This window comes from Macadamia integrifolia, chromosome 4 (assembly GCF_013358625.1).
Source record: "Macadamia integrifolia cultivar HAES 741 chromosome 4, SCU_Mint_v3, whole genome shotgun sequence".
Taxonomy (NCBI): domain Eukaryota; kingdom Viridiplantae; phylum Streptophyta; class Magnoliopsida; order Proteales; family Proteaceae; genus Macadamia; species Macadamia integrifolia.
In genome coordinates, this window is record NC_056560.1 from 16,724,649 (window position 1) to 16,750,889 (window position 26,241).

Consider the following 26,241-nt stretch of genomic DNA (forward strand, 5'->3'; position numbering starts at 1 on the left):
AACTTGGTTCACCCAAATCCGAGTTAAAATGAGGAAGATATGAGCATTTGAAGTTGGAGCAATGAGATAGTCTGAAATGGAATCTTCGTAGGAGTGGCGTAGGCTACACCGGTGGCGCGCAACAGGGGTGCAAATATGGCCGTACATCTCATTAAGGAGAATCTCTTAATCTATACCGTCCGATTAAAATAACGGATAATAAATCTCAACCACAAGATTTGAATAAGATAGTCAACTAATGATGTCATGCTGACATCAGCGGTCAATATGCACTTTTTGTTGTCGATCTTTGATTGGTTACTTTTCCGGATTTTAAGGGAGCTTGTCTCCCACTCACAAATGTAAAAGGTTTATCGATCGTTGGATCCGAATCCTCCATGATGGCTTCAATCAGATCTCATGAGATCCTTAAAATCATAATCTTTTTTTTATACCTTCTATGCACGCGCGAAACACCACAACATACCTTGATAAGGTGTAGCGCCAGTGCATCAAGGATTATGCACCTAACCAATCAAATCCTACGCTAAAGCATCTATCTCGTCCATTTCAGCAACCTTTGGATGGGCATCAAGCCTACGTGGTCGAATCTGGACCATCCATTTCACTTCCCTTTACTCCTCTTTATTACAATCAAGCCCCTGCCTCCATATATTTCAGTGCTTAAAGATCCCTTGCAACTCAGACCTTTATAATATTGAAATTACACAAAAGCCCTTCAAATTTCAAAAATAAATTCTGAAAAATCCACCCAACACCGAGAGCAACTGATGGAATTTCGGTTTGATTTTCGAACCGGCTTTATGGAAACAGTTATAACTTTTTCATATGATATCCGATCGAGATGAAATAAAGTGCGTTGGAACCGTAACTAGACGCTCTATGACTTTCCAGAAGACTCAATCATCTTACTCATCCATGTAAAAATACCAAAATGCCCCTAGACCTTTCCAATGACGTATCTTTCTCATACGAAATCAGAACCGTTGAAAAGTTTGGATTTTTTTCGTATTATTACATGAAGAACACTTCCTTTAAAAAATTCGTCTTCAATACCAAAACTACTCTCGACTGCCACAAATGACGTAACTTCTTCATACGGTATCGGAATGAGACAAAATTAGATGCACTGGACTAGATAAATTACAATCTATACTTTTTATGAAGAAATGATATTCCAAAAATATCATTTTTAGTGTCGAAAATACCCTCGATCGTAAATAGGCTAATTTTACCAGTTTTGACCCAGAAATCTGCACCACGTACTAAGGATGTATCAAACCATTCCATGCATACCAAGTAGTTATATTATCTCATCGGTGACACTAGATACTGTCATGTCATCATTTTCATCCATGTCACCCAAACTGGCTACATTATCATCGCCACGTGGCCAAGTTGCCAACAAGGACAACCATAAAACAACAATCTCCCCTTTTAGAGTTGTTGGCAATTACCTAATCACTAATACACTCCAAAGCTCCGATGAGTAACTCTCTCCTCCTTTGACAACAAGTACAAAGGGTGGAACCAATGGACTCCCCCTGAGTCCAATATGGGGATAGCAACATCAAGCAACCTGCTCCTCCTCTCCCAATGCCACTAGTGCTTTGGAAGAACCACCACTCCTAGCTTCTATCTAAGGAACTCAAACTGATCTTTGAGAAGCGGTTTAGTGAAGATATCAGCCATTTGCTCTACTGTGGGAACAAACTCTATCCTTACTTCACCTTCCATCACCTTGTCTCTTAAGAAATGATACCGGATAGCAATGTGTTTCGTTCTATAATGCATCACCGGGTTCTTAGAGATATTGATAGCACTAGTATTTTCACAATATAGTGGCACTGCCTGCTCAACCTCCACACTCAGATCCTTCAACATCTGCTTCATCCACAATACTTGTGTACAACAAGATGTAGCTGCAATGTATTCTGCCTGTGCAGTTGAAAGAGAGACTGACTCTTGCTTCTTATTATGCCATGCCACCAAGCTGCTCCCCAAATAGAATGCACCACCACTGGTGCTCTTCCTGTCATCTACACATCCGACCCAATTTGCATCTGAAAAAAGCTGACAAAGTAAAGCTCTTGACTTTCGGATACCATAACCCAAACTCACTAGTCCCTTTTAGATATCTAAAAATTGTCTTCATTGTTGCCACGTGTGTCTCTTTTGGTCATGCTTGGAATCTGGCTACCATGCACACAACTTGTAAGATGCCAGGCCTACTAGCTGACAGATATAATAGGCTACCAATCATTGACTTATACGAGGTGTGGTCAACTGATGGAGAGTCATCTTCCTTGCTCAACTTACACTCAGTTATCATAGGTGTACTAACTGGCTTGCAATCCTCCATGGTGAATCTCTTCAACATCTCCCTCACATACTTGGACTGAGATATGAAGATACCTTCCTTCTTCTGACTGATCTGCAAACCCAAGAAGAATGATAGTTCACCCAACATAGACATATCAAACTCATCTTACATCCTCATTGCAAAATCTCTGCACAATTCATCTTTGTGACCCCCAAATATGATATCATCTACATACACAACCACCACAAGCTGACTGTTTTCTTTAGTTCTGATGTAGAGATTACTGTCCACTAAGCCTTTCTTGAAACCCAACTTGCACAAATAAGAGTCAAATCTGGAGTACCATGCCCTTGGAGCTTGTTTCAAACCATACAATACCTTCTTCAATCTGCACACAAGAGTGGGGTCCTCACTCAGCTAAAACCCATTAGGTTGCTCTATGTAAACCTCATATTCCAAGTTTCCATTTAGAAAAGCTGATTTGACATCCATCTGATAGACCTTGAACCTCTTGTACACTGACAAAGCCAAAAATATTCTGATAGCCTCAAGTCTTGCCACTGAAATAAAAGTTTCCTCAAAATCAATGCCTTCCACTTGAGCATACCCCTTGTATACAAGTCTTGCTTTGTTCCTCACCACTTGACCATCTTCATTGAGTTTGTTTCTGAAAACCCATTTAGTACCAATCACATTCTTGTCAAATGGCCTAAGGACTAGATCCCAAGTGTGATTCCTCTCTATCTGATCAAGTTCTTCATTCATGGCCTTCGTCCAACTCTCATCATTGCTTGCCTCATCAACAGTTTTTGGTTCAAAGAGAGTAAGTGTTAGTCTTCATTCTTCTAGTCTGAACACCTACAGTGGGGTCACCAATGATTAACTCATCAATTTTCTGTTGATCAACTCTGTTGTGTCTCCTCTGCTCATATGAATCTACCTCAGACTGTTCAACATCAATCTCATTTTTGCTTTTGGGTCTACTATCAACCAGATCATTCTCATCATAAAGATCTTCAAATTTTGGAAGTTCATTTCCTGAGCCTGAATGAATATCCCTTTTTTCATCAACTGTGACATCAACACTCTACAATTTTTCCAAGTATGTTGTTGTAGCATCTATAGGCCTTAATTGAAGTAGAATAGCCTAAAAATATACCCTCATTAGCCATATCATCAAACTTACCCAAATCTTATGCTGTGTTATTGATGTAACACTTGCTACCAAAGACCTTGAGGTGTCTTGCTGTAGCCCTTCTTCCAAACTAATTTTCATATGGAGTCTTACTTTCATGTGGTCTCAACATACATCTGTTATGGATGTACACTACAGTTATAACTGCCTCCTTCCATAACTTTTTACCCTTGTCATTCTCTGCCAATGTTGTTCTAGCCATGTCTTGCACTGTTCTATTATTTCTCTCTGCAACACCATTCTATTGGGGTGTTCTTGGAGCTAAAGTTTGTTTCCTGATACCATGCTCATAGCAGTATTCTTCAAAATCATCCCAACTGTACTCACCTCCTCTGTCAGATCTCAGACACTTTATCTTCTTCACTGTCTGATTCTCAACTTGCTTCTTAAGGATCTTAAATCTTTCTAAAGCCTCTGACTTATGTTTCAAGAACATCACCCACACCATTCTTGAATGATCATCAACAAATAACATGATGTATCTCTCTCATGAGGTGCTAGGTGTCCTCATATGACCACATAGGTCTGTGTGAATCAACTGCAATGGAGAGTTGGAATAGTACTCCTTAGACTTGTAGGAGATTCTGATTTGCTTTCCCTTCTGACAAGATGCACATATAGGATTGGAGAGCTTATTCAACTCAGGAACATCTCTCACTGCCTTCTTCAAAGAAATCCTGGCAAGGTTCTTGAAACCGATATGCCCAAGTCTTCTGTGCCACAACCATGTCTCCTCATCTATGCTGACCATGCAAGGATCTTTCTCTAACTCTATCAAGGTGTACAAGTTCCCTAAAGTTCTCTGTCCAGTAGCTATAACCTTTCCACTGCTTGATCTTCTTATCTCACGCCCTTTATTAGTGAAAGTTACTTCATGCCCTTTGTCACAAATTTTACTGATGCTGAGAAGATTATGTTTGAACCCTTCAACATACAAGACATAAAGGGATTTCACCTTCCCATGGTTCAGACTTATGGACCCCTTCCCTGTAATTCTGGCACCATTGTTGTTGCCAAATTTCACAGATCCACCTTCAAAGTCATGTAATTGTTCAAACCTTTCATTATCTTCTGTCATGTGGCTTGCACAACCACTATCAAGAATCCATGGAGTATAGTTTCCTTAAGCCTTAAAAGCTCTCTGAATAACAAATGCCACTGCACCTTATTCATCATCTACTCTCTCTCTCTCTCTGAACCCATACTTTCTTGACAGATTGAGATTTTTTTGCTTTCTTTTGTCTTGAGAACTGTCTCTCCATCTCATCATCTTCTGTGTTTCTGAAAACTCTCTGTTTACCTCTATTCTCTTGTCTTTGTGGGGGAAACACAATCAATTCCTTGCAATATGTCCAAGGTTGTTACATCTGTAACATTCAACTGTTTTCTCCATAAGGGGTGCAAAAGGATTTCTATCCACATAACTCCTTGGACCACTGTTGAACTTGTAATTTGAGATCTTGTATCCAAAAGTGTTGCATTTGTAATAATAACCTTGAAAGGTGTGCCTCTGCATCATAGGTTCCATCTGCCATCTGTAAGGAGCTCTGAAGTTGTCAAATGCTCTAGGTCTCTATTGAGGACCTTGATTGTATCCATAGCTCTTTGCTCTCCTGCTTGACCTTGCCAACTGCGGTTGTCTATGCACTTTATCTTTTTGTACTGCTCTCTTGACATTGCCAGCAGTAGTAACACATGTCTTTCCTCTTTGAGCATTCCTGTCATTGACTTTGATAAGATTATGTATTGTTCCCTTATCATTTGCCTTGGTATTTTTGGAAGATTCCCCAACAAATCCAAGCCCAAATTTGATGTGAGTCGATCTTTGAGCATTGATGATGTCATTAAGCTTCTTACTGCTAGGATGCTCTTTTGAAGTAGAGTCATCTTCGACATCTTCATTTTCTAAGTCTTCTCTCTCAATCTCAGTTCTCCCATAGTCTTCAACCTTATCCTTTAATAAAGCTAGCTCATCTGCATAACCATCAAATTGTGCAAGAATCTCATATTGCTCCTCTAGTTGTGCTTTCAAAGCCACTTTCTCTAACTCTAGAGTGTTGCAGTCAATGGTCTTCTGTGAGAGTTGATACTCAAGATCATTTATGGTCTTCCTTAACTTATTGGCTTGATCTCTCAACTCAAGAACTATTTGTTCTTGGACCTTAAGGTTTTGAGTGATCTTTTTCACTTTCTTCCTTTATCTTTTAAGCTCTTTAAGGGCAACTGTGAGTTCAGCCTCTAGATATGATTATTCATCTTCCTCTTCTTCTTCTGTAAAATCTTCCTTACTAGAAGAATCTTCTTTGTTTTCTTCCATATCTATCGAGACCATGAACATAACCTCATCATCTTTATCATTAGATGATTCGCCAGACTCTTCATCATATGTGTCACTGCATTTCTTAAAAACCAAAATTTTCTTCTTATCCTTGCCTTTCTTGTATCTGTTTGAGAAAAATTTCTTATTTCCCTTGAAATGAATTTTCTTTTCACTTTCATTTTCATCACTTTCTATTTTTCCTTGGTTAAGACACTTGGCTGCAAAATGTCCAACCCTTCCACAGTTGAAATATTTGAAGGGAAAAAATACTAGTCCTTATATTTTTCTGTTCCCCTTTTCAACTTTCTGGTGAAATGAGTTGTAACTTCATCTTCACTCTCGTCAGTATCCTCAACATACTGCTTATTCTTCTCATTGATTTTCAAATTTTTTATTGCCTTGAAAGCAGCTTGTTTGTTAGTGGACTTGCCCTTTTGCCATATCATTTCAAGAATTGTGAAAGTGCCATGCACTTGATCAAGAGCGATAGTGTCTAGGTCCTTTGCCTCTTCAATAGCTGACACCTTGGAGTCATACTTGGGCAACAAAGATCTCAGGATTTTCTGACAAACAACTGAGTCCTCTAGATTGGCTCCCATACCCCTAATAGAGTTGACCACTTCATTTACCCTGGTCATATAGGTGTCAATATTTGTTCCCTCTTGCATTAGTAGACTTTCAAACTGGCCTCTGAAGGTCTGAAGCTTTGTTTTCCTTATCTTTTCATCTCCTTCATAAATGCTCTTCAGTCTTCCCCAGATATCCTTGGCTGAGTCACAATCCATTACCTTAGCCATCACACTCTTATCCAATACTGAGAATATTGCAATCACAGCATTTTGATTGTAACAATAAGCCTTCTTAACTTCATTGTCAACTGGACCTCCTTCAGGTTCCTTGTACCCAATCAAAACTGATACCCAAACATCATAACCTAGTGAACCTAGGTACGACTGTATTCTCCTCTTCCACGAGATAAAATCAGATCCATCAAACTTTGGTGCATGTCCTGAATAGCCTTCACTTTCCATACTGTCACTGCCACTGCCTTTGGATCACTCGGCTGTTGATCAAACTGTCACTGAGTATTGGCTCTGATACCAATTGTTGTAACCCGGCAGTCACTGAGAGGGGGTGAATCAGTGAGTCCAATTATGATCCCCAAAAACCTGTCCGATATCTGACCAATAAAAACCTGATATACCTGTCCCTGTTTGCACACAGTCGTATGCATACTCAACCTCTCATAGGCACTTCCAAGTGTGCACACCCATTCCACATTCCACGCACTTCAATATAAAATGCAAACCACAAGCACCCACAACACAGTGTTTTTATGAGGTTTGACAATTACCCTACATCCCCGGAATAGTGCTTGTAAAGGCTTCGTACCTACTCAATACACTACTTTTGACTGCACCCACAGTCGGGAGCACCCACACCCAATTTTCTCAAGCTGAAGCTGAGATGGCACTCGCAGTGCTGATATAATGTGTAACACCCACTATACGGGAGTACCCACTCCCAATGCTTAGCACCCACTAAGCACTCAATAAATAATACAATTAAATTGGGCTTATATCAATGCCCTACAGTCAAGCTATACTTAGCATATACATCCACAACTAGCTAGCATGCTTACAGTTCATCCACAACTAACCCTAACATACATACATGCATATAATGTAAATCAAAAGTTAGAAAATCTCACAACCGATTGTCTGGGATGACTGAAAACTTGTATTGACAAGTTTGATACTTACACCTTCTCTCTCATTGGCTTCTTGCTCTTTAAAGCAAACACATCCTTACTTTCTTCTCTTCCTCCTTGGCATTGAGTTAATGTATCATTAACACACCTCAATCATCTCTTTTACCTCATTTAATGGCCTAAGAACATTTATCATCAAGTATTCATGTTCATTCAAGGATCAACAGAGAGGGGGAAGCTTCTCCTACCAAAATCGTAGCATTCTTTCACTCAAAACTCATTTTTCTTGCTTCCATGTGTAGGGCTTGAAAAAACGAAGAAGTTACAACTTGGTTCACCCAAATCCGAGCTAAAATAAGGGAGATATGAGCATTTGAAGTTAGAGCAATGAGATAGCATGAAATGAAATCTTCGTAGGAGTGGCGTAGGCTACACCGGCAACGCGCGCAACAGGGGGCAAATATGGTCGTAGATCTCATTAAGGAGAATCTCTTAATCTAGACCATCCGATTAAAATAATGGATAGTAAATCTCAACCACAAGATTTGAATGAGATAGTCAACTAATGATGTCATGCTGACATCAGCGGTCAACATGCACTTATTATTGTCGATCTTTGATTGGTTGCTTTTCCGGATTTTAAGGGAGCTTGTCTCCCAAATGTAAAAGGTTTATCGACCGTTGGATCCGAATCCTCCATGATGGCTTTAATCAGATCTCATGAGATCTTTAAGATCGGAATCTTTTTTTTATACCTTCTATGCACGCGTGAAACACCACAACATACCTTGATAAGGTGTAGTGCCAGTGCATCAAGGATTATGCACCTAACCAATCAAATCCTACACGAAAGCATCTATCTCATCCATGTTAGCACAAAATCTTAGCAACATTTGGATGGGCATTGTTGTTTTATGGTTGTCCTTGTTGGTAACCGAGCCACATGGCGGTGATGACGTGGCCAGTTTGGGTGGCATGGATGAAAATGATGATATGGCAGTGTCTAGTGTCACCGATGAGATAACAGAACTACTTGGTATGCATGGAATGGTTTGATACATCCTTAGTATGTGGTGTGGGTTTATGGGTCAAAATTGATAAAATTGACCTATTTACGATCGAGGGCATTTTCAGTAGTGAAAATTATATTTTTGGAAGATCATTTCTTCATAAAAAATATAGATTGTAATTTATCTAGTCCAGTACATCTGATTTTATCGCATTCCGATACCGTATGAAGAAGTTACGGCATTTGTGGCAGTCGAGGGAAATTTCGGCATTGAAGATGAATTTTTTAAAGGAAGTGTTCTCCATATAACAATACGAAAAAAAATCAATCTTTCCAACGGTTCTGATTTCATCGTGTTCCGATTCCGTATGAGAAAGATGCATCATTGGAAAGGTCTAGGGGCATTTTGGTCTTTTTACATGGATGATTCAGATGATTAAGTCTTCTGAAAAGTCATAGAGCATCCAGTTACGGTTCCAACACACTTCGTTTCATCTCGATCGGATATTGTATGAAAATGTTATAAGTGTTTCCGTGAAACCGATTCGAAAATCTGAAGTAGAAAATCAACAGATGCTCTCGGTGTTGGGTGGATTTTTTGGATTTTAATTTTGAAATTTCAGGGGCTTTTATGTAATTTCAAGGTTTTAAAGGTCTTAGTTGATAAGGGGTTTTTGGCATTAAAGTTTATAGAAGCAGGGACTTATGTGTATATAAGAAAATCAAAGGGATCCTTAATACACGATTCAGATTGAGCCACGTCGGTCGGATTCAGATCTGACGGTTTGTGCAAGAGCTTGGGTTGAAGATGCTTATCCGAGGCTTCTCATTGGTGAACTATATTAGATATGATGGTGTGGCGCCTCACCATATTGAGTCTTGATTGTGTGTAGTGCATGTGCATAGAATCTATAAAGAGATTCTCCATATCTTGATCTGAGCCAATCATATCAGATCGGTTCCGATCTAACGGTCAATATTGATGGAGCTTTATTAAAGTTAGCCGACAGCGTACTGTGAAATGCACTACACCACCAATCGGTGATCGACAACGCGTCTGACAATGTCAGCCATACGTCATGATGACGTCATCGAGATTCAAAACCTACGATCTAGATCTATTGTCCGTTGGTTTAATCGGAAGACTCAGATTAAGAGAAACCGTTGGTTGCGCGTGCCGCCGGTGTAGCCTATGCCACCCCTACAAAGATTCCATTTATGGCTATCTTATTGCTCCAACTTCAAATGGTCATATCTCCCTCATTTTAACTCCGATTTGGGTGATTCAAGTTGGAGATTCTTCATCTCTCAGAGCTCTACACATCAGAGGGAAGAAATCAGGAAGAGGGGTTGCTGAGGTGGTCAGAAAAATGAGTTGAAGCTCGTGGAAGGATAAGGGTTTGAATGAAAGACTTCCATCCTCTTGCACTTCATCCATAGCCCCCATTAGAGGCTTAGGAAGCTGCTGTAAATCAAGGTAGCAAGCTTTATTGGTTGTTGCCAAGAGAAAAAGGAAAAAGAAAATAGAAGAGAAGAGAAGAAGAGGGAAATAGAGAATAAGTTTTTTCCTCTCTTTGTGTGTGTGTGTGTGAATGTGAATGTGAATGACATTGTTACTCCATGAAAGTAAAGACAAAGAGAAAAGAAAGAAGAAGAAGAACAACAACAACAACCTAGAATTTGGTTATTGTGAGTTGCTTCAAGAAATCCAAGTGCCAACCGGGGTTGAAGCATTGGCGGCACCGAGACAACGTGGTTGTGGTCCGCATCAAGTGGAGATCGACATTATTGCATCTTCGATGATTACTCCTTGCCAAGGTAACCTCACTTTTGTCAAATTTCCATTATTATAAATCATTGTAGGCAAGATGTTTGATAAAATGCCTAGGTGATAGTTGTAGTCTATTTGGGAAAAATTTGCATGTATGAGTGCTTTACTATAGGGCATTGTTATAAGCCCAACTTTATTTTATTGGTGTTCAGTGGGTGCTAGACACAGGGGCTATGTGTTCCTTGGTAGGTACAACTACCTAAACCTATCTACCGTGGGTGCGGCCTCTCAGATTATTCTGAGAAAACTAGGGTGAAGACCTCGCCATTGTATGTCATTGGTGGAAACTGGGAATGTGTTCCCTTGGCTGTGGGTGCAGTCATAATTAGTATTGAGTAAATGCTGAGCCCGACAGTGGGCATTACTCCGTGCATGTAGGCAACTAGCCGAAGCACGTATTTCTTGTGTTATGGATGTATATGCTCGTATTTGTATTGTGGATTGGAGTGCTTGGCTGCATAATGGGTGTGTAAATCTGATAGACCTGACCACTTGGTGGTGCAGTGTGGATGTGCATACGACTGTGTATGTATATGACAGTGATTACCGTGTGAGGTTTATGAGACAGCTCTGGGCAGCAATACAGGTTATGTGAGTAAGTTTCATGCAACAGTAAGAATGATCAGTAGTATATATAGCAGCTCTGGGTAGCATCAATAGACTGTGCTATTGAAATGCAAATAGTGATTGCCACAACAAGGGTATAGTTGGAAAATGAAAAAAATATTTGGCACACTGATACACCCCCCTCTCAGTGTCAATTGGGACCCAACACATTAAGCCTACGTGGTCGAATTTGGACCATCCATTTCACTTCCTTTACTCCTCTTTATTACAATCAAGCCTCTGCCTCCATATATTTTAGTGCTTAAAGATCCCTTGCAACTCAGACCTTCAGAATCTTGAAATCGCACAAAAGCCCTTCAAGTTTCAAAAATAAATTTTGAAAAATCCACCCAACACCAAGAGCAACTGATGGAATTTTGGTTTGGATTTTCAAACTGGCTTTACAAAAATACTTATAACTTTTTCATACAATATCTGATCGAGATAAAACGAAATGCGTTGGAACCGTAACTAGACGCTCTACGACTTTTCAGAATACTCAATCATCTGACTCATCCATATAAAAAGATCAAAATGCCCCTAGACCTTTCCAATGACGTATCTTTCTCATACGGAATTGGAACACGATGAAATCATAACCGTTGGAAATATTGGATTTTTGTCGTATTGTTATATGGAGAACACTTCCTTTAAAAAATTCATCTTCAATGCCGAAACTACCCTCGACTGCCACAAATGCCGTAACTTCTTTATACGGTATCAGAATGCGAAAAAATTAGATGCACTGGACTAGATAAATTATAATTTATATTTTTTATGAAGAAAAGATATTCCAAAAATATCATTTTCAGTGCCGAAAATACCCTCGATCGTAAATAGGACAATTTTTCCAGTTTTAACCCAGAAATCCGCATCACATACTAAGGATGTATCAAACCATTCCATGCATACCAAGTAGTTATATTATCTCATCGGTGACACTAGATACTGTCATGTCATCATTTTCATCCACGTCATCCAAACTGTCCACATTATCATCGCCATGTGGCCGAGTTGCCAACAAGGACAACCATAAAACAACACTATGGACGAACTCTCATGAATTGAAAGTGGGACTTGATTGACATACCCAACCACTTCATTTGGAACACCATGATCGGTTTTTTTTCTTTCTTCATTTTGTTTGGTTAAAACAACAATGAACATGAACTGAAGAGTAGGGTTGGATTTATTGAATTTTATTCTTCAAATTTTAAAATTTTGAACATTTGAAGCTCTTTGACATGGGCCTTTTAATCCCATTTTCTGTCCCATTGTTGATGCAGTGTATTGATTCAACCATGATAAATGCAACCCAATAAATATTAAAAATAAAGATTGACGTAATTGTTGAAGAGAATGAGAGTTGGAGTCGGGGTCGGGGTCGGGGTCGGAGTCTGCGAAGAAGAGGGAGAGGGAGAGGGAGAGGGAGAAGGAGAGGAGCTGTAGAGAAAGCAGTTGTGGACGACTTATGTATGACAACAAGTATAGACGGATGAGATCATCTATATCTCATATGACGGTCAACAGGTGCTAACATTCCTAATTCCAATGTAACCCGCTAGCATTCTCACCCTTTCCCCTTTTTTTAGGAGTATTCGAAGAAAAAATTCCTCTATGACCCATGTAGATAGTGGCATTTAAGAGGCCAAGTGTGAAATTCCTTTATTGTTTCATAAACAAAAAATAATTTAAATCAGTCACATGGCAAATTTTTAAATTTAATTTATAAGTCATCACCTTTTTTTTTTTCCAAGTGCATGTATGGATTTGCATCTCTTGAATTTTTATTTATTTTTTTCTTCTCCTTATCCCTTGGTTGAAAGTTGAAACTTGGGATTTGGCTCCCCTGTGGTGCGTGACAATGTTCGGTGTGCATTCAACGCTTTGGGCTGCTTGTGATCGCCTTGGGTTTCGTACCAAGGCGTTTCTGGCCAATGGATGCGCGTTGAACACTATGTTGCACCATAGAGGAGCTCAATCCTGAAACTTGACACATGGGCAACAAAATCATGTGGAAAAAAAAAAACAATAACAACAAACTATTTTTGCAACGCTTTTCTATTAATAAGTGCAAAAATATTGTCAGTTTTGTGTAACTATGAAATGAAATGGGTGGAGAAAACATGGCCCAACAAAGAAAATTAGACGATCTAATTATTTTTTTTTTCCACATAATTTTGTTGCTCATGTGTCAAGTTTCAACTTTCAACCAAGAGATAAGGAGAAGAAAAAAAAAAAAAATTTAAGAGATGCAAATCGGCACATACACTCGAAAAAAGGTGCATGTCAACATATAGGACTACCTGGTAATGCCTCGTCATTTTTCCAACCTAGTGCTCCAAATAGACATGGAATACACTATTCATTAGAGAAAGTGGTTTCACTTTCCCATTTCTTACTTCCATTCTACAAAACCTTGCCAAAAATATGGGTCCTAAGAGATTTTGGCTAAATATAGATAATTTTTTTTTTGTGAAAGTAAAGGTAAATTTATGAGACTAATTTCCTAAAAAAAAAAAAATTAAGAAACACGGATATTGAACGAGGTTGTATAATAGGATGAAAATGTGTAATATATTTCCAACCACCCCCCCCCCAAAAAAAAAAAAGAGAGAGAGAGAATGTTTGATATTTTTGTTTCTAATCAATTCATGCTTATCCAAAACGACAGGAAAAGATGAAGATAGGAATGGATGCTTGTTTGACCTCCCACACATTGGGCCATTGTTTTAAGTATTGATATAGAATTGATTGTATTGACGGTTTCATATCGACAACTGATATGGGTGTTGATACGATGAACGACATCCATGATCGGGACCAACCCTGGTCAACCTCGAACCACCATCTGGTATTATACCGCAAACCTAAGGTGGTGGGGCGAGCACTAGATTTGGAATTGGAATTAGAATTTATAATATATATTAATTTAGCTTTCAACATGGGGATGTAGCTCAAATGGTAGAGCGCTCGCTTTGCATGCGAGAGGTACAGGGTTCGATCCCCTGCATCTCCAATTGAAATTTTATATCTTTTTGGCTTTCCACCACCATTCTCCCCGTCTGATTGGTATTAAATGACCATGTCTTATAACCACAGAGAAAAACAAAAGAAAGGAATTCTCTTTTCTTGGAAGGTAGAATCAAATCAGTTTTAACCCTAGGCTGTTTCTCTTTTGTGTCGATCATGCCTAGAACGTCTACCTCTGAAAAGGTTGGATAAAGAAACAAAAATGAAGGGAGAGTAAAAAAGATGCTAGGTATAAAAAGCGTGCATGGTCTAACGGTACGAATATTGAAATCTGATGGTCAAGCGATCAAAATAGTCTCTTGAGCTTTCCCAAGGTAAGGCTATGTAGTTCTTGCCTCATGGACATTGCATATGAGGGAGCCTCATGCATCAGACATTTTTTTTAACAAATATATAAATTTGATGAAAAATTTCAATGTCATAACTTATGATTGTAAAACATAATTTATAGCTATCAGTTTTGTAATTTTGTTCACTATCTGATAGTCCTAGGCAATTTCCATTTTTTTATTTTTTAGCAATATCATACTTGGATTTACTATGTCAATAACCTTGCCAAGAAAGTGAAGAAACCCATTAGAGGGGTTTTACACTCTCTTGTTGGAAACCAATTCCTAATACTGGCTATAACTGCCCCATGGCATATTAGATAGTGCCCAAATTTAATGAACATAAATGATCATCTATAATGTAAAATGTGATATGTCAGCTTGTATATTGGCTCTACCTACACTGGAAAATTGGGTGAATTGATTAGGGTTTGCCAATTAAGCAATCCGAATCACTGTCAGATAAGGTAAAGACACCGGGTTGGATCGCTGTATGAACAGGTTTCTTGTTACCGTATCGATTGAACAGTACAAATCAGGGGTATTTATGTCCAATACCGGAAATGAAGCTCCAATAAAAATAAAATAATTTTCTTGTTGTTACACATAAACCAATTAAATTTTACTTCAATTTTTAAACAAATTCCTTGGATTTGAATAAGAAAATAAAGAATTCAGTCAAAAAATTAAGCTTACAAAAGTTCACTCTTTTAAAATTAATTTCACTTCCCTGCGTTTCCCTTGGATATTTCTGCATGGACAGAGGAAACGATATGCTGAGCAGCTGAGGTTTATATCAAAATAGAGATGTCAGAAAAGAAAGGAATAGGATTAGCAGCACAGGAAAGTTACAACAAAAGAATCGTTACATGCCAAGGCTGCTTCCAAACCTTCTCAAAGAATTCAATCCAACACCACTCAGTAGGGTACAATGAAATAAAATATGGTGAAAAAATGGGATGAATGAATTGCTACAAATACCGTAATCAAATGAATAACGACTACTTATCAGGGAATCATACTCTTGTCTACAGCTTCAGCATCACCCCTGTTTCAATCTCCATGTCCTTCCATCGGACACTCCAAGCAATGTTGATGAGGAAAAATTTTCAACTGGTTCATGCTCTGTCATTCAAAACAAAGCCGCCAATGTTGATTTCAGATTTTGGATAATCAATAAATCATAACGCCAATTTCTTTTTGGAGCTGTCCATACAACTCTTGATCCACCATTTTCCAAAATATATGGACATTTTTTTTTTTCTGTCAAACAATAAGTCCTCATACATGTGTTAATTGATTTTGACAATGCTTGTCAGCACTGGAAGGCTCATAAAGAATACAAGACTACAAATGGTTAAATTGAACTGACTACAATTTAGAAAGGAAGTGATTAGTGAGTCTAAATTCCTACAATCAAAGTGATCAACGACCAACCAACTTGGTCAACTTCTTTTCTTGTGAATGCCTCAGCCTACTCAACAGACATCTTCAACAAATTGATTTTCAAAGGAGCCAAAGGCCCAGAGATTTGCATTAGGACTCAACCCCCGCACAGCTCACATAGAACTGCCAACGGTTGAAATCTCCACCACAAAAATCTCATGAAATTCAAATGAACAAGTCAACCAGGTAAAAGAAATTTCCTGAACCATATAAACCTAAATTTTTATACTCACAGATTGCATTTTCAGATATAGTTTGCAAAAATATTAAGCAGGAGAAACTTACTGAGATGACAAAATTGATTCTTCCCCCCCCCCCCCCCCACAAATATGAAACCTCCCAATTTTCAGCCAATCACTTCTTCAAAAATGGCTTTTGACAAACAAGTAGCCGCCGGTCATTGTCATTTTGGAGCTCAATAACCCGTGCATCCCAACGGATCTGTGTTACCAGCATCCGCGCTTTCTCTATAGCTTGCACTTTGTCACAAAGGACAATCCATCCCTACCATCAACAGGATCATATGAAAGAAAAGGCAAAATCAGTAGAAGAATCACAGATTGATTTGTGATTCACGAATGCAATACAGATATAAATAATTTGATGCAAAGTCATGTGTAATATGAGTTAATTCTAGAATACATCCATCCCTTCCAACATCAAGGTGGGTTGAAGAGAGGGGGGGGGAGGTGAGGCCAGTGGAAAAACTTACATATGAAGAAGACTATGTAAAAATAATTTACCTCGGGTCGAAGAATTCGATCCATCTCCAACAGTAAATTTGATAAGTCACACTCTTTTAGAACTTGCGAGAGTAAACCATTAGCATGAAGCATGTCATATGTTCGGGGGTACGTGGGGAAGGGTTCACACCTGTCCATAAATGAAAATAACACTCCACCTCAGTCTGCACACTCTGTTTTAGAAACAGAAAACAATCTAAAAAAAGTCCAGATAGAACTCATAGAAGATATACCAGTTATGCAAAACACCAGTGAATCCTCGATCAAGTATGAGTGGAAGTGTATTAGGAGTCCAAATGGGAACAACATTCATCACCCAGACTGGTTTTTTTGCTTCAAGAAATGCTGCATTTAGACCTCCATAATGAGCATTCATGTCCATCACGTTTCGTACCATGTTAAATGGAGGTAGTGGGTCCTCATCACCAGGCCTTTTCGGATGATCAGAGAAAATCAAGGGTGTAAGCAAAGACCAATAGTTTTTCAAAGCAGATCTCCAAACTTGAGAGTCTTCATAGAAATCATCAGGAAGAATTCCTGCAGAGACACAAGAGAATCAACTACTAGCCTTGCATTGTGACAATATCTAAGGAAAGAAATGAAGAAAGCTCCAGCATCCCACTAGATCATAATATTACAAAGGGAAACTATCAGAAAACTATAAACTTGCTGAACAAGCCATTAGGAACCAGAAAAAAGTGTAGGAAAAATATTTACCATGAACTTCAATTTCAGCATTATCCAACTGGGAGCCTGAAGACCTGTTCTGTATGGGAACCCAACGCTTGCTATTGGTTCCACTTATACATGATAAGAGGGGCTGATAATACAATTGAGTATCAAACTCTTCTTTGCAAAGTGGAGGTACACCGTTCTGCTTACTAAAATAAAAAATACAAAAAAGTGCACCATTAAAATTTTGTTGAAGATAGCACTAGAAAATAAGGCAAATTTTCACTAGTGCAGTTTAATTGGTAATAGAATCCTAACCGTGATGCATAGCAATGAACATCTGAAGTTTTCTGCCAAACAAAAGTATCTTCTTGCTGAGCTAATAAACTCCAACAGATTTTCTGGCTAAAATCTGCAATTGGTGTTAATGTGATTCCCTTCTTTGTACTAAGTGAACCCCCTTGGAGTTCGCTTGTAGGCGATGTCAAGACAAAGTAACCTCCAGGCCTGAGTATGCGATCCACTTCAATAAGGAAGGCACCATCTGATTTATACAAGTATCATTAGAACTGACCACATGCCCAGAAGAAAAAACAAAAAGAAAAGGACAGAACTAGTGAGGAGTACTTTTGCAAATTGAAGGCCCTAATAAGATAATGGAAAGCCAAAAGAATGCCAGTAGAAGTAATAAGCAATTATTAAAAAAAACAACACTTCAATGGAAGGAGTGCAGTTGAATTCAGTACAGAATTAATGTGATCTAGTTCAAGCCTATCAATTGGGCTCTAAAACAGATTCCGTGGGGAGCCCCCGTGCCAAGGATAGCTATTGATCTTCTGTTCATTTATACATTGACGCCGCCCTTCCCTGACAGTTTGAACGTTTAGGTGAAACGGTAGCGAACATGATATCAGAGCAGGCAACTCAAGTGTTCAACTCCCGGGAAGTGCATCAGAAGAGTTTTCCCAACATTTCTTCTCCCTCAGTGCCGCGATAAGGAAATGCCACTGATGCCGATCCGGATTCCAAGGACTGAAATCGGATCACTTAAGGCCCACAAGAATGACTAAAAATCTCAAATTTAATGATTGAGGGGCAATATTGTAAATTTAGAAACAACCATGTGCATTACTGATATTATAACAAGTGACAGGGATGACAGAAATAGGAAAATTAAAAGAGGGGGTGTTCTATAATTGATAAAGTAGGGGGGAACTAATAGAACACACTTTTTAGTATAAGGGGTTTATTTGTAAAGTAAAGTAATTGTCCTTACTTGTAATTTCAAAAACCCTATCCTCTTCTTCTTCTTCACGATAGAACACAAAACGGTAACCAAGTGTAGACCTTCAAAGGAGAGAACTCCCTCACCAGAGTTGTTGGATCTGCAAGTTTAGGACAAGAATCGAAACCCCAAGCCCTATCGGATGCACTTGACAACCAGCAGTGATAGACTCCACCAGCAGGAACTAATTTGTTCTGCAACTTAGTCTATCGCAGGTACAAAACCAGATCTGAACTTCTGGTCAGAGCTTCCGGTAGAGACCAAACTTGGTCTTGGATCTGTGTATGGTGAGTCGTTTCTATTGTAGGAATGTGTCCCAAAAATCTTGAACTGGTCTGGTGTGTTTTTGTAGAGATCGAGCCCCAACACCAGGGCTGGAAGTATTGCCCAGAACAGGGGCTGGGAGAGGAAACCAGCGAGAAGAAGGAAAAGAAGGAAAAGAAGAATAGAGGGGAAAAGAAGATTTCAGAGAATCAGGGAGGAGGAAAACAGCCCACGGCAGCCATGGTTTTCATACCAAATTTCAATTCTTTAAAAAAAACTTCAAATCTCAAAACTGAGTTCTTCTCTATTACATGACTAATATAAATGAAAAATCAAACAATTAATGGAAACTATTCTAAAATTAGAAGCTAGCTAATTTAAAAAGAAATTAATTCTAAAACAATAGAAAATCAAATCAAAAGATATTTCTTTCCTAAGTCCATCGTGCAACTGCATCAGCCATGTGAGCTCCATGTGCAAGGACCATGGGATCTTGGTCTGCACATGTGGGGGAGTGTTAATGTATACATTGACGCTGCCCTTCCCTAACAATTAGAACTTTCAGGTGAAATGGTAGCGAACATCCTCCTTATTTGTTGGAGATTTGGGAAGATATCTAGTCGCGTAAGGAGATGTCAATTATGCCTAGATAAGGAGTTTGACCACAGCATTAGCTATCGGCAGAGCAGTTTAAGGAGATTTATTTCCAGAATTAAAGAGGAGATCACAGTTATTCAAGGAGATTTTTTTCTGAGAGCCATCAACCAGCCAGTCCTGAAGGGGTTATTTTTTAAAAGTGAGCTGATCGATTGGGAGGATATTTCGTAATCAACTGGGCCCAACACAGACAGCTAGTGAATACACACTGAAGACTCAATTGCCAATACGTGGACTCCTACAGCTGTTTAATTAGATATGTTTCTATTGGGATTTGTTTCTATTTAGGATTATGTAATCGGAAGGTAACCTAGGATTAGTTTCCATTATTATTGGGATTTTGTTTTGAAGTGTATGTAGAAGATTTATCTCTCCCATGCATGGAGAGTTAGGATGTAATTGATTCTATTTTATTATAAATATAAAAGAAGGGGACTGTCTCCCAATGAATTTCGAGTTAAAAAAAAAAAAAAAAAAAAAGGCTTATGCAGGTTTCTGTGAGATGCAGTGCTGTGAGAGACAGCTTCTGAGAGACCCTTGTGGAGTTAGGCGGGAGGCCTTCTGTACAGTAGGAGAGATACCTACATATCCTTCTCTATTTTTCTGTTTTATTCTTAGTTTCTCTCTATTATTCCATGGAATATCTATTATTAGAGAGGCAAATGAACCCCCTTATCCTATTGTTGTCTTCTTTGGTGATTAGATTCTATCCTTAGTGATCCTGCCGTGGAATTAGTTCCTAGTTGGGGACTGGTTCTACATTCTGATGTAGTTGCCACTACCCTAACATGTGAAAAGCATCTTAACATCTTAAACTCCAATTTTACCAAAATCATAGTCCAGAAATAATGAAACAGTGATTTGATCATTTTGTACACATTCAAGAGTAAGAAAGAACCAGTTCTCAGGCCAAATAGAGTTAAATACTTGTCCCTCAACGGATACTCTATTTCTGTCTTGCCTCTACCCCTTTAGTTAATTAATTGTGTTGTAATCATATGTGTATAAGGCTGCCCCATATATGTCCTTAAACTACAATCATCAAACTCCTCCCAGCTCCATCAGTTTTATTAGTCAACGGATCTGCTTTTTGCATCCTTTAATTGCTAGAAATTAATTCTTTTCTTTTTATTAAAGGTTGGAGCATCAATTCTGACTCTACCCCCCGCCCCCCCTCTTTCTGTGAAGAGGGAAGATATGGTAAACTAATAGGAAACTGGAAGGGGTGGTTGGGTTGCAAAAACCCTCAATACATCCTCAGATACATATATCCCTGGTCACTCCTAGCCACAAACTTGTGTTTCAAATCAGAGAAGCAAAGATCCAATCAAAAAGAGGTCTCTCCTGCAAAGAATCTATACCTGGGCAGGAAGTCATCCTGTGGTGTGGGTTCACTTCCTAGTAAACAAAACTAATAGCAAAGGCCTAAAATCATTCAATTAGAAAGAGCAGTTGGAAGGAAAGCCAAGGCAGAATATAGCACTTAACAATGTAATCCACCATATTCTTCGTGTCAGACTGCACCTACACCCATTGGAATACCCTATGATTGGACTTCCTTTACCCCACACAGGATAGTTCTCAAGTTCATGGAGATAGAGCAAGGAGAGGATCCACTCGCAGCCAAACAAAAAATAAGGGGGGTGATTTGTTGAAATGTTTCTGCAAGATTGTCAACACTTTCTCCATCCACGTTATGGAACATGATACGTAATAAAGACATGTTTTTCAGGGATTTTCTTGGATGTCTCACACTCTCACTTAGGAAAACATTCCTATATGGTCCTAATGTCTGCCACGTGGAAGGTTGGATGAGGCTCAAACTTTGAGGGCAGGTAGGGACCTAGATCCCCTAGTCACACGTCAAATTTCAGCCCAAATAGAGTTGGTATATGCAGCAAAATAAAGCTTTGGAAAAAACTACATGGAAACAAACAGATGGCTGGAAATACAAAGGAAAACACCAACACAGAAGTACCATTGAATTTGACTCATTCATCATTTTGCCAACCCAAACCAAGCCCTATCTATCCAACGGTCAGAATTGCCCCATCACCCTCATGACAAAATTAGGTTTGTCATTTATATTTTGATAAATAGCAATAAAAGAAAAATTGGAAGATAATATTCTTAACTGGGAAAGATTATATCATTGTAATTGTATTTACATGTATCACTGCTTATCTTGCTAATGCTCTGACAAATTTGTTAAACAAGTGGTTCACTTTCATGTTGAACTCATGACCTCTTAATTTTGAGGTGTTGGTCTTTGCCAAATGGGCAACCCCTTGGGGTGTATTATTCACTTCAAGTTTCTTATTATTTATCTATTTTTAAATTCTGCATACTCTTTTTCCCTGGGTCTCATACACCAAATGATGCTGGTGTCACATTGTAGTAGCATATTGTGTCGTCTACTTAAAGCAAAGAATGAAAGTGATGAAACACATGTAGTTAATGCTTGATTCGTTCCATTTATAGGCTTCAATTTTTCATCTGCTTCTCCAGATTCTGTCATTAGATTTTCAGTGAGGTCACAATGTCTGCAGTCTCAGCTTGAGTGGATCAGAATCTATTGGCTGAAAGTACCAAGACTCTTTGTTAAGCTATATTCTAACATGCCAGGCATTTATATTTTCACCCTACAAACATATACAATTCGCAGAAATCATTGCTCTTTATTTGAGGTAATTCTATTTGTTGACAAATATTAAGCAACAGATAATTGTTGCAACTTTCTGAATAAAAAATTTAAGAATATGAGTCATGTTTACATGACAGTAAGAACAGAAGAGCACTATGCATGAGTGGTTAAGCACAAATATGAAACTTAAAACTAAGATCATTCAACTGCAGTGTAAAATTCCTAACCCATGAAATTTTAGAAGTACCTTTCTCATCCCACACAATACCACATTGAGCACAGTGAACCATATCAAACGACAATGCTGGGTATGGAAGTTGCCTTGAAATGAAGCTGCCAATTATTGCTGGAAGACCTCTCTCGAGGGACAGCTGGACTTGACTCCCAAATATCTCATAAGCCGAAATACAGATTGTCGTTAACTTTAGTGAGAACAAATGAGCTCCAAAACTACCAAATCCGCAACCAATATCTAATACAGTGCGTACCTATAATTAACATAACAGAGCATTTAGACATGTTTCCAGTATGATTTTATCAAAGATTTCCTCTGTCCTTTTCATTAAAGGAAAAATTATTTCATTACAGTATATATGACTATATATGTAGACTCCTGATCCAAGAACCCTCAAATATCTTTGAAAAAATCAATTATCAGACCTAATTAACATAAAGCAGCAGCAGCCTAAGACAAAATGTAGAACCGGTGGTCATAGTTGAGGCAAAGAGCACAGGAAGGAAAAGAAAGACTTACACCCGCTTGAATAAATTCAGAGTCACTTCCCAATCCTATCATCTCAGCGATTTGGCGAGAGTAATCTTTGACACCATCAATGATCAACCCATCCTCAGAATGAAAAGCAATCTGATTCTCTTCCAGTAACATTAACCTGTAGAGTTAATCATAAGCTCAGAGATCTTCTTTCCATATATGAAGATTGAAATTTATTTTGATACAGTGAGAACTGAACGGTGAGAATCACAAAGATTTAAATTCTACTTAGGTAAGTCCACATAAATGATTTCTCAGTTCCTGGGAAAAAATGGTTTATAGAAATTGCACCCGAGTGATCTTCAATCAAAATGTATACCTTTTTGTCATGCTTCCCGAAGAAAGGAATTGGTCTTTGGTTATCTTCACATTGCCACTCCATATGACATCCCTCCCAGCTGGCCACCTCAAGGGAATCTTGTACTCCTTTGGGGGACGAACCAAACAACGTTGTCCCACTTGTGACACTTCACAATGACGATCAAATTCCTCCTCATTGTGAAACCCAGCTAACTGGTTAGCAGAGACATTATAGCAAGGTACATAATGCTCCCTTTCCTTGCCACAGAGGTCGAGTTCCTTTGTGTGAGTTGTTCCCAGTGACAGCGACCTTATTTCCAAGAAATCACTTGTTGCTTGTTCCTTTAATCTTCTGTAATTCTTATAAATGTCAGGTATTGGGGAGGAGGTAACAGAGTTCAAGGTATTTGAAGAAGATGAGCTGAAGATTACAATTAACCCAAATATGCTAACGAAGCACAAAAGTAACCAGTTAAGTGGCGGTTTTCGGCCAGAATTGACGAAGAATTGGCGAAACCAGAGGCTTCTCATGTCCAATTTGACTAAAAATACAACCTCCTTCAAACAGCTGATTATGGATCCAATAGAACTATCCGTTTAATCTGAATACCCAAGAAGTGAGAAAAGCATAAACAAACATGAGATCCAAACTTCTTCTACTTATGCATTGAATGAGTCCGAAAATTCCAATCAGCATTGAAATTAAAAGCTGAGACTTTCGTTTTCAGCTGATAAGAAACTTGAATAGGGGTGAACAATCTCCAGACGATAGCTTTTGTAATTTCTCTCAGAAACCAAAATTGAGATTCTAATCATGAAATACGGCCGCAACAAGATAAATATCTCTAAATTGAGAGAAATTACAGTTCGTATGCATTCAAATTATGGAGCCATCGCGCTTAGCTATATCCAGAGCACGGATGTTCAGATCAAATGATGCAACGTTCAACACCACAGGATGGACAAGAGATCAGCTTCTCAGATCACGAAAACTGGACAATCAACATAAATTTATAGCGTAACAGGCAAAACAACGCTGAATTTCCTTTACAATTACGGAATCTCAGAAGCCAACCCTCCATTCGACGCAATTAAATAAAAAACAGTTCCACTGCATCGATTCCAGCGAACATTGTTCTGAATTAACCTGCAATGTTTCACCAACTAGAGAACTACATGTGAGGTTATGTATGAAATACGAATGCTTACGCTTCATCAATTAAACGACGAAAACAAGTCCAGATCTCCGAAATATAATCAGAAAGGAACAAAAGTAAACCACACAGACAGGAAGAAATCACTTGATTATCCAACAAATTTCAGAAACAATGGTAGGATAGAACGAGAAAGAGAAAGTCAAGAGATCAAAAAACAAGTAATGGATATCAGATTTGGGTTTAGGCATACCAGGTCCTTCAAGAACTTTGGAAGAACAGAAGAATCTGCTACGAGGGAGAGATTTAATTCGCCATGAACAGAGAGAAGTGACTTCAGTTGTTGGATCCGCCGTGTTTCTTTTTTCGGAAAATTCGTTCTGAGCATTAAAGAGGGGTTTTATATCTGATACAAGCTCGTGCATATAGACGAACACAGCAAATCATTTTCGGTGTAAATGGCGACAATTGTAATTTTTTATTCAAAATTACCAAAATATCCTTAATTATTGATTATGATTAACTGATTAAACTTAATTAATTAACTAAAACCACCCTCTTATGGGTCTGGAGTCCATGACTATGTGGAGTCTTTGCGATTCTAAGTCGGTAACCCCACGTCATTTTATTTCTAAACAATTAGTTAATACAAATCGTTGATTGTGGAAGCAACAACAACTCATGCAAGAATGGAACGGTCTCGCCCTCTATAATGATTATTGGTGGGACCCATGCCACCTAGGATCCCTTTTTTAGCCCATCGTTTGTCGGTCCAACGATCCCTTTTTTCCCCCTCCCGGGTTAGGAATGGGGCTTGTCCCGAACCAACCTGGTTCAAACTACCTCAAACCAGTACAATCATATAAGGGATGTAAATTGATAGCCAAAATTCGAATTCGAATCTGAATCCGTATCATATTTGGTCAAAGGATATTTAGATTAAAATCTGAATTATCCCAAAAATAATTATTCGATTTAATTAAATAATTAATTAATGATTATAAGGGTTCTTGAAGTTTAGACAGATTCTAGAGAATGAGGAAAATAATTAAAACAACTTGGAAAGATAGATTAAGAACAAATTGTATTCATTGATGAATGAAGGTAAGGAAAAACCCTATTGGATGATTGCAAATCTGAATTCAATCCACATCCGTATCCGTGTAAGGATATCCATATCCAATCAAGAAATATCTAAACCCAATCATATCTAATTCAAAATCGATCTCTATCCGATCCATTTACATTCCTTGAACCATTTCCACTTTCTTACCTACGACCTCTCAGATCCAAGTACCAAACTTCCCAATCCACCTTCTTTAAGTTCTAAAACTAATTTTATTATACATTTAGATCAGGTAATGGATATTGATTCAACTTGGTTGGACCAGACCGGTCACTGCAACTAGGCCAAACGTTCTAAAGTCCAAACCAACCATTAAATTTAATTGTTACAACAACTATTCCAACGAAGGAATGGTTGTCAGCATGGATTAAAAAACATGAACCCAGTGAAGCCGCCCGCATAGTACCATTGGCGCTCTTGGGATTTTTCTTTTTCTTTTTTGATAAATTATGTCAGCGGTACACGATATCTGTGATCTTTTGCTTATCAGAAAAATAAAAAGACGGTGTGAGATCTTTGGATTTGGATAATTTATGATGTAATAGGGTGTCTCGCATACATTTAACACTTATAAATGTCTTGGGCTATGTGTGATCGTCTTGGGTTTCATATTTAAGTGTTTTTTACTGTTGGATGCACACCAGACGCCCAACCGTCACATAGGAACTCAATGGTACCTTAAGCTGCATTCCAAGGGTTTTCTTTTTTGTGTAAAACCTGATCACCGCATATGGAAAAATAACTTGTGAAAATATATAATCGGTTCCATTTGTTTGCAGGTGAAAAGGAAAATTTCAAATCACCCCACATAGTTATAGTAT

The 26,241-nt window shown here is 38.4% G+C and overlaps 1 protein-coding gene and 1 non-coding gene across 3 annotated transcripts; one reads left to right on the forward strand and one right to left on the reverse strand.

Moving 5' to 3' along the window:
• Positions 1–13,941: 13,941 nt before the first annotated feature.
• TRNAA-UGC lies at positions 13,942–14,014 on the forward strand. Its single transcript has one exon. It is a non-coding gene; the product is annotated as a tRNA-Ala (tRNA).
• A 1,151-nt stretch (positions 14,015–15,165) lies between these two features.
• Positions 15,166–24,707, reverse strand: LOC122077071 (probable methyltransferase PMT5). 2 transcript variants are annotated; one of them, XM_042642845.1, is made up of 10 exons: positions 24,548–24,707; positions 23,160–24,304; positions 22,823–22,958; positions 22,316–22,556; positions 17,537–17,762; positions 17,264–17,427; positions 16,780–17,083; positions 16,547–16,676; positions 16,089–16,307; positions 15,166–15,482 (listed from the first exon to the last, which is right to left on the reverse strand). In XM_042642845.1, exons 2-9 carry the CDS (start codon positions 23,669–23,671, stop codon positions 16,158–16,160), a joined length of 1,863 nt encoding a protein of 620 aa, XP_042498779.1. In that variant the 5' UTR covers positions 23,672–24,304; positions 24,548–24,707; the 3' UTR covers positions 15,166–15,482; positions 16,089–16,157. The 2 variants fall into 2 exon arrangements, with proteins under 2 accessions (XP_042498779.1, XP_042498780.1); XM_042642846.1 differs by having other exon boundaries at positions 23,160–24,287; positions 24,548–24,690.
• Positions 24,708–26,241: the final 1,534 nt, after the last annotated feature.

Excerpts from the sequence above, each read along its gene's own strand:
- LOC122077071 (XM_042642845.1), bottom strand. The coding sequence starts at position 23,671 with ATGAGAAGCCTCTGGTTTCGCCAATTCTTCGTCAATTCTGGCCGAAAA. Across the intron at positions 22,959-23,159 it reads TCGGGAAGCATGACAAAAAG|GTTAATGTTACTGGAAGAGA; the intron begins GTATACATTTTG and ends TTAACTCTACAG. Across the intron at positions 16,308-16,546 it reads ATCGAATTCTTCGACCCGAG|GGATGGATTGTCCTTTGTGA; the intron begins GTAAATTATTTT and ends TGTTGATGGTAG.